This window comes from Taeniopygia guttata, chromosome 35 (genome assembly GCF_048771995.1).
Source record: "Taeniopygia guttata chromosome 35, bTaeGut7.mat, whole genome shotgun sequence".
Classification (NCBI taxonomy): Eukaryota; Metazoa; Chordata; class Aves; order Passeriformes; family Estrildidae; genus Taeniopygia; species Taeniopygia guttata.
In genome coordinates this window covers 4,022,723-4,035,169 of record NC_133060.1, presented here as the reverse complement: position 1 = coordinate 4,035,169, position 12,447 = coordinate 4,022,723, and the positions used below count along the sequence as shown (strand labels likewise).

Genomic DNA, 12,447 nt, shown 5'->3' with positions numbered 1-12,447 from the left:
CCAAGCTCTAATAGTGTTTTCTTGTCTTTTTTGCCCTCTATCACTGCATCCCAAAGCAGCTGCCCCAGCTCTTGCCATTCGGTTTCACTAAAAATCAGCGAAGGTTTTTGCAGCTTGCCTTTGCTTCTTGCCCACAGGACCAACTGCTCTAAATCGGCTTCTTTAACTTTTTCAGCTCTCTTTGAGAGAATATGAAAGAGCAGCCGCACTGAAGCCTGTAAATCTCCATCCATGGTGAACCTTTCACCCTCTCTCTGTCTCCGCGGCTTACCTCACCTCCGCGGGTTGCTCCGCTCTCGCTTTTCTTCGGCAAGGCAGCAACTCCGCTCCAGCTTCCCGGCCTCGGCCACGTCCACCCCCGCCGTTCGGATCTCTTGTGAACGCTGAGGTCTTCCCACTGCTCCACGGACTCTCGCAAACAAACAATGCGACGAGTCTTTTTCCTCCCGTTGGGAACGGCCCAATTCGGAGTTTGGAGACTTCTGCTCCGTTCCACTTGATCCCCGTTCACAAAAAGTGAATTTGGGATCCCGGTCCCGTCACCATGAGGCGATTTGGACCTGAATTTCTGTCGCGCGACTCAAACCCGACTGCCCGTTACTCTAAAAGTAATTTGGCAGCCTTTTCGGAGCCTCCTGAGTCCCTGTTCGGGCGCCACTTAAAGCCAGGGAATCTCAGGAAAACGGGAAACTGGACAAGACAAACGCACATCCAATCAATATGATTAATGCAACGTTCTCCGATTATTCAAAATCAGGCGGTAGTTTATATAAGCTTCTACATAGTTTACAGAAACAAAGACACTCTGATTGGTAGGCTAACATTGTTTACCTTTTCCTTAAAACGGCCTACACTTTACACCATAAAACCTATACTAGTTCACACCCAGTGGTCCCCACAACACCTTAAGACTATTTTTCTATCTGCGCCACAAGCTCTGAATTTCTAACTGCGTCAGAGGCTTTGAAGGCCCCACCAGGCCTCAATCTGAGGCCCAGACTGGAGTAGCTCAACTTTCACAATTCATGCCCTCTTTCTCTCAAAAATGCTGCAACAAAAACTTACCGTAGTGGACACTCCATTTGATAACTGGCTCAATTCTTTAGGTTTTTCTGGCTGGGTCAAAGACTTAATTCGTTTTGGTATTGTACTTTTTTTAATCTTTATAGTTATTTTAATTGTTATACCGTGTTTTTTACAGTGTGTGCAAAAATTAGTTCATCGCGCCTTCACTCCAGCCTGAGTAGCTCAAAAAGAAAAAGAGGGAATTGTTGCAGCATCTTTGAGAGAAAGAGGACATGAGTTATGAGATTTGAGCTATTCCAGTCTAGGCCTCAGATTTGGGCCTTGTGGGCCTTCAAGCCTCTGACGCAGTTAGAAATTCAGAGCTTGTGGCGCAGATAGAAATAGTATTAAGGTGTTGTGGGGACCACTGGATTGTCTGGGTGTGAATTAGTATAGGTGTTATAGTGTAAGGTGTAGGCTGTTTTAAGGAAAAGGTAAACAATGTTAGCCTACCAATCAGAGTGTCTTTGGTTTTGTAAACTATGTAGAAGCTTATATAAACTACCACCTTTGCCTTAGCGCTCTCTTGTCCCCCCTTTTGTCCCAGCTAGCTCTGTGAGGGGGGGGGGGAGCGCTGGCAACTTCCGTGTTTTCCGGCGAACCCTCGCGGGTATCTGCCGGTGCTGCGTGGGTTTGGGAGCGAGGCGAGTCCCAAGGCGAATAAAAGGAGAGAGACTTTTTCCCCCGCGGGCGATATCTTGGTTTATTACGGCTTGGTTGGGAAGGCAAAAACCGAGAAGCTGCTGCGTGCTAAGTTAGAGTTTGTCCGTGCTGCCTGGCCGATTTGGGGGCGGGGCGGCGCGCTCCGAAGCTGGCCGCGATCCAAGAGAGGCTGTGTGCAGAGCCACGGCGCTGCGGCCGGCACGTGCAGGAGCCGCGGCGACCGCGGCAGCGGCGGCGGCGGCGGGGAGGCTGCGACAGTGATCGCAGGGCCGTCTGAGACGGCCGCGATCGCCCGAGGCAGGGGCGGCGGTTGCGGCAGTCAGGGGCCGGGCGAGAGAGAGAGCCGCGGCAGCATGCAGGGATCCGGCGGGAGAAAAGCCCGCGGTGGCACGCAGGAATCAGGCGGGAGGAAAAGCCCGCGGGTCGGGCAGCAGCAGCGATCAGGGGCCAGGCGGGAGAAAAAGCACTGGGGCGTCCCCACCCCGTTCTATAAGTACTGGATAGGGGAAACCCGGGGCGGCCAATGAGATAACGCCACGGGGGGACTGGGGATATTGGGGTGCAGGGGTCCAATGGGAGATGGACAGATGGAAGGGTGCCCGGTCGTCTCTCGACCCCGCCGCGTGGCTGACAGATGGTCTGAGAGACGTAAACAGAGTGACTAAGGTAAACCGCGGGGGGAAATGGGAGAGCCCAGGGGGTCACTTACAGAGCGTGGGGGGGATACATGGAATGACCTTACACATAATAGAACATATAATAACACAATTCCACAACTCCCTCTTCTTTTTTTCAAAAGAAAAGAACAGAAAATAACTTAAATGGGATGTTTTACAGTCCTTTTCCCCATCGTTGAACCCAATGTCTGCTCGGTTCTGTGTTGAGCGGATGTCAGCTCTGATGGGGCGGTGAAGACTGCGTGGTCGATGTGCACGGTGGAATTGATGACCTTTAAACCTTTAAACATTACTAAAACTCATAATAAGAACAATTAATGTTAACAGCGACATAAGTCAGCATTCTGGGGAGGGGAGGTTTAAATCAAAAGGGAAAGGTGAGTCTAGGGAACTGTATGGTGAAAGGGAAGGCTCTGAAATAGAAGGGACTGAATCAAAAAGGAAGGGGGGAGACTTTCTCCGCCTGCGGAGGGCTGTATGCTTCACCTGAGGATCCTTTTTCTTATCAGTCTGGTGTTTGGGGACATATGGCCGGACAAATTTGGACGGGACCCATCTCAGTCCTGAGGGCGTGGACACGCAAGCGTATCCCCGTCCCCAGGTAACTAACTCATGGGGCCCTTCCAGCTGCCAAGTCTCTGGATTTTTGATGATCACTGGTGGTTTTTCCCTAACCTTGCTCAGCTCGTGGTTGTTAAAGTGCCTGGCGACTGGTGGGTTGAGGTTTTCAAAAGAACAATTTAGGAAATTCAGTGTAAAGAGGGCACGCGCGAGCCGAACTTGGGGGGACTCCACCTTCATAGTTGGTGTTTGCTGTTTCAGCATGCGTTTGAGACTCTGATGAGTCCGTTCCACCACTGCTTGACCTGTCGGGGAATATGCGATGCCAGTTTTGTGCTCTATTCCCCATTGCTGCAGGAAGCTGACAAATCCCTTGGATGTGTACCCGGGGGCATTATCTGTTTTTATCAATTTAGGGACGCCCAGCATAGTGAAGGCCTGTATCAGATGCTTTTCAATGTCTTTGGCCTTCTCCCCTGCGTGGGCAGAAGCAAAGACTGCCCCAGAGAAAGTGTCCACGGAGACATGGACGTACTTCATCCTCCCAAAGGAATGGATGTGAGTAACGTCCATCTGCCATACCTCGCAGGACTTCAGACCTCTAGGGTTTGCCCCTGAGCTCACCGATGGTAGGGGGAGCGACTTGCAGGACGGGCAGGTGGCCACAATGGCTCTGGCTTGGTCACAAGTGAGGTGGAATTGCCGGACCAGCCCGGGCGCATTCTGGTGGTAAAACTGGTGGCTGATCTTAGCCTGCTGCAACTTATCTGGGAGCGGAGCTACCTGAGCCGGGGTGGCAGTGAGAGAATCGGCACGCCGATTACCCTCGGCCAAAAACCCTGGCAAGTTGGTATGTGACCTGATATGCATCACATAAAAGGGTTGCTCTCGGTGGGAGACTAGCTTAATCAGTTTCGAGAGCAACTTGTGCAGGGCTTCGTTGGACACACCCTGCAGGACAGCATCCTGCGCTCTAGACACTACGCCAGCTACATATGCCGAATCAGTTACCAAATTAAAAGGTTCAGAGAATCGCTCAAAGGCCCTGACGACAGCAGCCAACTCAGCTATTTGAGGGGAGCCTTCCACCTCCACAATGTCTGTCTCCCACTGCTGCGTCTGGGGGTCTTTCCAAGTTATTACAGACTTGTGGGAACTCCCGGACGCGTCTGTAAAAACTGTCAAGGCCTTGAGTGGCTTTTTGCTCTGAATTTGTTTGATGGACAATGCAAATTGAATTTCTGATTCAAAAATTTTGTGGGCTGGTCTCAAAACTGAAATTTTGCCTGTGTAGCTGTCTAGAGAGAACTGCAGGGATTCATTTTCCTGTAACAGATGTTCTAGCATGGCCTTGGTGAATTGGCCTGATTCCAATTTGATGGGAATGTGAATGCATTCAAAGTCACATCCAGCTAACTCTCTGATCCGAGCTCTTGCTTTGCAGATCAGTTCCGCTACTAACTCCTGTGGCCTTGTCATGGTCATCTCTTGGTCCAAATCATCTTGGTCAGCATTGTGGTGGTGTCATGGCCATGGTCATCCATGGCCATCTCAGGGTTGTGTCGCTCATGGTCACTCTCACAGCCATGTCGTGCTTGTGTCTTGGCCGTGGTCATGGCCACAGAACCACTCCGAGATCCTGAGCCTGGATTTTGGGACACTCAAGGACCACTGGGGAGAATGAGGCCTGGCCTGACCCCTCCCCCCATCCCACTGTCCCTCCAGGAACCCAGCATGGCCAAACCCTCCTGGGGACACCTCGGACATGGGACATGGAGCGGGACATGAATCCCGGGGGAGGGAGCCGGGCATGGCTGGCAAGTCCCCATCCTGCTCCTGGTGTCCCCATCCTGGTCCTGGTGTCCCTAACCCCCTCCTGGTGTCCCCATTCCAGTCCTGGTGTCCCCATCCCTGTTCCCATCCCATTCCTATTCCTGCCTCCCAGAGAGGAAAAGCTGGACACCAGAGGAGGGAACACGGATTTATTGCCCCAAATCTCAATTTATTGCCCCAAGATCAATTTATTGCCCCAAGCTCAATTTATTGCCCAAAGCAGGATAATTTCACACCAGAAGCGAAGCACTGGGAGTATTTGTGGTTCTTGCCATGAAAACATTGGGAAATGGAAAACAGGACATGGATCAGTTAGCAAGAGCTGTGGGGTGGGTGGGTAAAGCCAGGGAATCTCAGAAAAACGGAAAGCTGGACAAGACAAACGCAGGTTCAAACCAATGTGGTTAAGCAAGCGTTTTCCGTTTATTCAAGATAAGGCGGTAGTTTATATAAGCTTCCACATAGTTTACAAAAACAAAAACACTCTGATTGGTAGGCTAACATTGTTTACCTTTTCCTTAAAACGGCCTACACTTACACCATAAAACCTATACTAATTCACACCCAAGCAACCCAGTGGTCCCCACAACACCTTAAGACTATTTTCTATCTGCACCACAAGCTCTGAATTTCTAACTGCGTCAGATGCTTGAAGGCCCCAGCAGGCCTCAATCTGAGGCCTAGACTGGAGTAGCTCAACTTTCACAATTCATGTCCTCTTTCTCTCAAAAATGCTGCAACAGGTGGGAGCAGCGGGATGAGCTCTGCTGGCAACTCTCAGCTTTCCTGGGAAGAGGGAAGAGGCCGGATGCAGCTCCATGGATCGCTCAGGCGGTGATTCCTGTCGGGATGAGAGAGGGTCACAGTGTTACCCTGTCCCTGTCCACATTCCACAGGACGGACGTGGCTGGAGCCCATGGGGAGTGGGAGCTGCTCCAGAATCCCACCTGATCCCACCCCAGTCCTGCTCCATGCATCCCATCCCACCCATCCTGCCCCGATCCTGCTCCATCCACCTCACCCAATCCTGCACTGGAATCCCTCCCTGATCCCACTCCATCATTCCTGCCCCAATCCTGCTCCATCCATCCCAAATGATCCCACTCCAGAACCCAGCCCCAGTCCCACTCTACAATTTCCCCTGATCCCACTCTGGACCCCTGCTCTGATCCAGAATTCTTCCCTGATCCCCCTGGAATCCCACCCTGATCCTCCTCCGTACCTGCGGTTGAGCCATTCATTCCCACGTCCTTCCCTGCAGAAAGAGAAGATCCATGAGATTCCAGCATGGATCATGCATCAGGATTAACCCCAGGATCCATCCTGGGATCCGCACAGAGGGGATCCAGAGCTGGATCCGCCACTGGAACTCACCGGCTGCCACGTTGTATCCACTCCTGTCCCTCCTCCCTGTGGAAACAAAGTGGGATCAGCATCGGTGACACAGGATTCCCAGAACAGTGCGGCTGGATCCGTGCCCCTTCCCACCCCCCATCCTGTGTGTTACCGGATTGGAGCTTCCAGACACCGAATCCGATGAGGACAGTGAGGATGAGGATGGCAGCGATGACAGACACAGCAACCGCCATGGTGAGATTCCTGCCAGACGTCGGCTCTGGGAAACGTGGGATAGTGAGGAGGGGAGTCCCCATTTGGAAATTCCAAATTCCCAATTCCCACATTCCCAGCCTCACCCCAAGCGAAGAACCCGGGCTCCAGCATTCCGGGATGGTCCACCTTGCACCGGTACTGCTCCCACTCCTCCGGCAGCGCCTCGATCCTGGCCCAGGTGTGGAAGGTGCCATCGCTGTTGGGAACGATCCCGCCCCACTCCATCTCCTGATCCAAGGTTGCATTCTCCTTCATCCAGCTGACTGTGATGGTGTTGGGGTAGAATCCGTACGCGTGGCAGGACAGGATCAATGTCCCATATTCCTCTTTTCCGGACACGTGGACATCAGGGGGCTCTGGAATGGGATAATGGTGGAATTCATGCATGGAATTCCATGGGAATGTCATTGGGGTGAGCTCTGCCCCTGGAACTCCCATTAGAATGGGACTGGGCAGAGCAGTACCCATGGAATTCCCACTGGGATGGGATGCAGGTGAGATCTGACCATGGAATTCCCACTGAGATGGGATGAGAGTGAAATCTGACCATGGAATTCCTACTGGGATGGGATGCGGGTGAGATCTACCCTTGGAATTCCCACAGGAATTACCGTGTTCCCAAGTTCTCCATTCCCAAATCCCCGCAGGAATTCTGCTCCCACCTTTGCGCTCCAGCTCCTTCTGCCCGAATCCAACGTATTTCCGGAGCCATTCAGGGCATTCGTGCTTCAGGTAATTTTTAAGCCTCTCAGCCATGTCCTCCTGCTCCCAGCGCCTCCTGGTGATCTCGGCAGCGCTGTCGGCCGCCAGGAATTTCCCGGAGCCCAGGTCAAAGGAGATGAAATCCCGCCCGTCGTAGCCATACCGGCGGGATCCGCGGACACTCCCATCGGACAGGACGTCACAGCCATAAGCCCACAACGCAGTGTGGAGACCTGGGGGGATTGTACCCACAGAGACCCATGGAATTGTGTCCCGGCCCCACAGAGCCCCATCCCAGCCCTATGGAGCCCCAGAGTCCGATGGAGACCCACAGAGCCTCATTCCAGCCCCCTGGAGCCCCATGGATCCACATCCCAGCCTCATGGATCCCATCCCAGACCCACAGATCCCATCCCAGCCCCATGGATCCCATCCTAACCCCATGGATCCCATCCCAGACCCATGGATCCACATCCCAGACCCACAGATCCCATCCCAGACCCATGGATCCCATCCCAGCCCCACAGATCCCATCCCAGCCCCATGGATCCCATCCCAGCCCCATGGATCCCATCCCAGCCCCACGGATCCCATCCCAGCCCCACAGATCCCATCCCAGCCCTATGGAACCCATCCCAGACCCATGGATCCCATCCCAGCCCTACAGATCCCATTCCAGCCCCACAGATCCCAACTCTAGCGCCATGGATTCACATTCCAGGCCCACAGATCCCATCCCAGCCCCATGGATCCCATCCCAGACCCACAGATCCCATCCCAGCCCCATGGATCCCATCCCAGACCCACAGATCCCATCCCAGCCCCATGGGTCCTCACCACAGCCCCACAGATCCCATTCCAGCCCCATGGATCCATCCCCCCAGCCCCACAGATCCCATCCCAGCCCGAGTTCCCATCCCAGCCCCACGGATCCCATCCCAGCCCTACAGATCCCATTCCAGCCCCACAGATCCCATCCCAGCCCGAGTTCCCATCCCAGCCCCACGGATCCCATCCCAGCCCCACGGATCCCCACTCACCCCTGCTCTGGTTGTACCGCTCCTGCAGTATCTCCAGGTTCCTGGCATCCACGTGCTGGTTCCTCACAGATCTCTGGGTCTCCTCATCCCAATATCCCGGCTCGGCTCCATCCTTCATCCACTGCGTCAGCGGCTCCATCCGGCCCCGCTCGCTGTCGTAGCGCATGAAGGGGATCCCATCCACAAACCCAATGATCGTGTACTGGGGGACCCCCGGGCTGGGCTCTGACACCGCCACGTGCAGGTAATGCAGGGAGTGAACTGGGGGGACACGGAGATTTGGGGGGGTTGAGGGGGTCATGGATCAATGAAAGGGGAACTGGGAGGGCTGGGAAGGGGTTTGGGGATGTTGGGGCCAAGGAAAGGGTGTGCAGGGGTGGGAGAGCTGGGATGGACGGGAAAGGGCGAGCAGGGAAGTCCCGCTGTCCAGGAATGAGGGCTCAGGGGGTTCCAGGGCTATGGAAGAGGGGTGCAGGGACCGGGAGACGCGGGATGAGAGTTCCAGGGGATCCCTGTGCCCAGGAAAGGGGGAGCAGAGGTCCCCAGTGCCAAGAAAGAGGGGTCACAAGGTGGGCAGACCTGGGAATGGAAAGCTTGGGGGTCCTTGATGCAGAGGTAAGGGGGGGCTGGGGGCTGAGAAAAGCAGGAATGGGGGTCCAGGGGGTCTCAGAGGCAAGGAAAAGGTGGGTTCTGGGGCTGGGAGAGGCAGCTGGATCCCGGGGACCAAGCTTGGGAGAGGCGAAACAGACCGAGGGAACGTGGGGGATGGGACAGGGGGAAAGGGGAATTCCAGGGAGATCATCTGGATCCCTCTGGATCCTTGCTGCGACCCCCCTGAGATCCCTGGGACCCCGTTTTGGGAAGTGGTGGGAGTGGAAAATGGGGAGGACACGGAAAGTTGGGAGATCTGGGGAGTCCAAAGGTCAAGGAAAAGGGCGGGTCTGGGGTCTGGGAAGGGCGGGATGCCCGAAAAGGGAGAGCAGGGGGTCCCCGAGCACTGAGGGGGATGCAGGGAGATCCAGTCCCGGATAAAGGGGTGCAGGAAATGAAGATTCAGGGGTGTCCCAGTGCCCAGGAATGGGGGTTCAGAGGGGTTTCCCTGCCCAGGAATGGGGGTTCAGGGGGGTTCCTGTCTGCGATTTGGGGTTCAAAGGGATCCTGACCCCCAGGAATGGGAGATCTGGTGGGTCCCGGGGCCAGATAAGGGGCTGCAGAGGGGTCCCGCTGCCAAGAAATGAACGTTCACGGGGTCGATGCCGAGGAATGGGGGTTCAGGGGATTCTCTTCCCGGGATTCGGAATTCAAGTGAGTCCCGGTGCCAGATAAGGGGTACGGGGTGTCGGAAATGGGCGCTCAAGGGGGTCCCGGTGCTCAGGAATGGGGGCTCAGTAGATTCTGATGCCCGGGAATGGCAGTTCAGGGGGGTTTCTCTGACCAGGAATTGGGGTTCAGGGGTGCCCCGATGACAGATAAGAGGGTACAGGGGGGTCCCGGTGACAGATAAGGGGGTACACGGGGGTCCCGGTGACAGAAATGGGCGCTCACGGGGGTCCCGGTGCTCAGGAATGGGGGCTCAGTAGATTCTGATGCCCGGGAATGGCGGTTCAGGGGGGTTTCTCTGACCAGGAATTGGGGTTCAGGGGTGCCCCGATGACAGATAAGGGGGTACACGGGGGTCCCGGTGCTGGCGAAGGGGATCGAGAGGGGTCAGTGGACCCAAGGTGGGGGTCAGGGGAGTTCCCCTGCCCGGTAATAGAAGTTCAGGGGGATCCCGGAGCCCGGAGATGGAAGTTCAGGGGCTTCCCGGTTTTGGGGCTCCCACTCACCTTTCGTCGCGCCCTCCGGCTCCGCCAGGAGCCCCAGGAGCCCCAGGAGCAGCCCCAGGAGCAGCCCCAGCGCTGGAGCCATGGCGCGGCTCCACTGCGGCCCCGGGCACTGCCCCGGCCCCGCCCCAGCCCCGGCCCCGCCCCCAGAGCCGCCTCCGGCCCTGCCATTGGCCCCGCTATTTCCTGGTCACCAATGGAAACTCGCTCTGGTACTGACGTCACCGGTCGCCGGGTAAATCCCGGCCTCACAGGTTGGGACGCGGAAACGAAAGGGACTGGGGAGGGTGGGGGGGAAGGGACGGCGGAATTCCAGAGAATTCCCTGGATCCCTCTGGATCCCTCTGGATCCCCGCTGCGACCGCCCTGGAGCCCTCTGAGAACCACCTTAAGAAAGCGCCGGGAGTGGAAAACTGGGGGGACACGGAAATTTGGGAGCTCTGGGGGAGTAAAGGTGAAGGAAAAGGGCGAGTTTGGGGGCTGGGAAGGGCGGGATGCCCAGGGAGGTGGGCAGGGGGTACCAGAACACGGGAAGAGGGTCCAGGACCGGGTCCAGGTCCCGGATAAGGGGGTGCAGGGGGTCCCTATGCCCAGAACCTGAGGTTCAGGGGTTCTCAGGTCAAGAAAAGGGGGGTGAGGACAATGGGGAGACCAGGGGATTCCCGGGTCCACGAAAGGGGTGCACGGGGCCCCGGTGTTGAGGAAGGTGGTGGGTGGGGGCTGGGGAAGGCAGGAGTGGGGGTCCAGGGCGTGCCGGGCTCAAGGAAAAGCAGGGGCTGGGGTCTCTGAGAGGGAGAGGGCCGGGAAAGGGGGTGCGGGGGGGCATTGGTGCAGGATAAGGGGGTACAGGGGGGTCCCCGTGCTAGATAAGGGGGTGCACGGGGGTCCTGGTGCGTGAGAATGGAGGGTTTGGGAGGGTTCCCGTCCTGGATATGAGGGTGCACGGGGGTCCTGGTGCTCAGGAATGGGGGTTCAGGAGGTCCCCGTGCCGCATAAAGGGATGCAGTGGGGTCCCAGTGCCCAAGAAATGGGGTTTAGGGGGGTTCCCGACCCGGCAATCGGGGTTCAGGGGGTTCTGGTGCCAGATAATGGCCTGGCTGGGAGCCGGTGCAGGGGAAGGGGGTGCAGGGGGTGCCCGTTTACAGGAATGGGGGGCTCGGGGGGGGGCTGGTGCAGCAGAATAGGGGTTCAGGGTGTCCCGGTGCCCAGGAAATGGGTCCAGGGGGGTTCCCTTCCCGGGTTCTGGGGTTCAAGTGGTCCCGGTGCCCAGAAATGGGGGTTCAGGGAGATCCCGTGTCCAGAAATGGGGTTCAGGGGGGTCCCGGTGCCCGGGAATTGCGGTTCTGGGGGGTCCCGGTTTCGGGGTTCCCACTCACCTTTCGTCGCGGCCCCCGGGTCCCCCAGGAGCCCCAGGAGCCCCAAGAGCAGCCCCAGCCCCAGCGCTGGAGCCATGGCAGCCGCTCCCGATCCGGCTGTGGCGCAGCTGGAGAGACACGAAAGCGAAAGTGCCCGAGGGAGCGCGGGGGGAGAAAAGGGGGAGGGGAAAAGGGGGAATTGCGGGGAACGGACCGGGATCCCCTCCTGGCACCCCTCTGGGTCCCTCGGGGATCCATCTGGGACCCTCCCCGGCCGCGCCCTGCGGGACCCCCGGGCCGGGCTGTGCTGGACTCCCGGGCCCTGCGCTCCAGCTCTGCCCGGACCCCGCTGGGTTCGGCCCAGAGCCGGGCAGGCACCGGGAGCAGCGGATCCCGTTTTTCCTGCGGGTGCGGGTCTGACCCCCGGCGGAGTGGGACTGAGCGCTGGGACCTCGATCCCTGATTCCCAACCTCCTTCTCTCTCTCTGCTGTTCTCTCCCTTTCCTTTGGGGGATCATAAATCCCAGAGCGGCTGCAGAGCCCCGTGCCCAGGCCGGTTTCCCAGCAAAGGGAGGCATGGGGGTGAGGTGCCCCGGGCTGACCGGGAATGGGGGCCCGGGGGTCCCCGGGGTCACGGAAACGGGGGATCCAGGGGCTGGGAGAGGAGGATACCCGGGAAAGGGGGTGCAGGTGGGTGTTGGTGCAGGATAAGGGGGTGCAGGGGGTCCCAGTGCCCGGGAATGGGTGAGGGGGAGCAGAATCTGGGAAATGGCAGTGGCTGCTGGGAAAGGACTGGGACAGGCTGGGATGGACTGGGACAGACTGGGGAAAAAACCCACTGGGAGCAGAACTGGGGCACCAGGGATCATACTGGGATATACTGGGACCACACTGAGGGTCACCGGGAGCAACTGGGAACATGCAGGGGACAGTTGATATACTGTGAGAGACTGGGAGTGGTTTGGATCATCCTGGGATTGACTGGAATCATACTGGGAGTGATTGGATCTGTAGTAGGGGTGAATAGGAGAAACTGGAATAAAGCAGGGGGCAACTGGGATCACACTGGGAGCAGCTGATCCATGCTGGGGTCGTACTGGGATCATACTGGAACTGA

General features: G+C 57.2%; 2 protein-coding genes and 1 long non-coding RNA gene across 3 annotated transcripts in view; 1 reads left to right on the top strand and 2 right to left on the bottom strand.

The window, feature by feature from the left end:
- Positions 1 to 10,078, bottom strand: part of LOC100231469 (class I histocompatibility antigen, F10 alpha chain) — a 43,867-nt gene extending 33,789 nt beyond the window's left edge. Inside the window, exon 1 of the mRNA XM_072921177.1 lies at positions 9,979 to 10,078. Within this exon, the coding sequence (XP_072777278.1) occupies positions 9,979 to 10,060 (82 nt within the window). The 5' untranslated portion in view covers positions 10,061 to 10,078. The remainder of the gene's footprint in view (positions 1 to 9,978) is intronic.
- Positions 4,879 to 6,706, top strand: LOC140681396 (uncharacterized). The gene is made up of 2 exons (XR_012052566.1): positions 4,879 to 5,132; positions 5,543 to 6,706. It is a non-coding gene; the product is annotated as an uncharacterized lncRNA (long non-coding RNA).
- LOC140681391 (class I histocompatibility antigen, F10 alpha chain-like) lies at positions 5,199 to 11,492 on the bottom strand. Its single transcript, XM_072921178.1, has 8 exons — positions 11,352 to 11,492; positions 8,153 to 8,413; positions 7,073 to 7,345; positions 6,494 to 6,766; positions 6,307 to 6,414; positions 6,174 to 6,209; positions 6,022 to 6,054; positions 5,199 to 5,640 (listed from the first exon to the last, which is right to left on the bottom strand). Exons 1-8 carry the CDS (start codon positions 11,425 to 11,427, stop codon positions 5,627 to 5,629), a joined length of 1,074 nt encoding a protein of 357 aa, XP_072777279.1. The 5' UTR covers positions 11,428 to 11,492; the 3' UTR covers positions 5,199 to 5,626.
- Positions 11,493 to 12,447: the final 955 nt, after the last annotated feature.

What these genes read in the sequence shown, in the direction of transcription:
- LOC140681391 (XM_072921178.1), bottom strand. Translation starts at nt 11,427, where the DNA reads ATGGCTCCAGCGCTGGGGCTGGGGCTGCTCTTGGGGCTCCTGGGGCTC. An exon ending in GCGGTACAACCAGAGCAGGG is followed by an intron (nt 7,346 to 8,152) that starts GTGAGTGGGGAT and finishes CAATCCCCCCAG; the next exon opens with GTCTCCACACTGCGTTGTGG. An exon ending in GAAGGAGCTGGAGCGCAAAG is followed by an intron (nt 6,767 to 7,072) that starts GTGGGAGCAGAA and finishes ATCCCATTCCAG; the next exon opens with AGCCCCCTGATGTCCACGTG.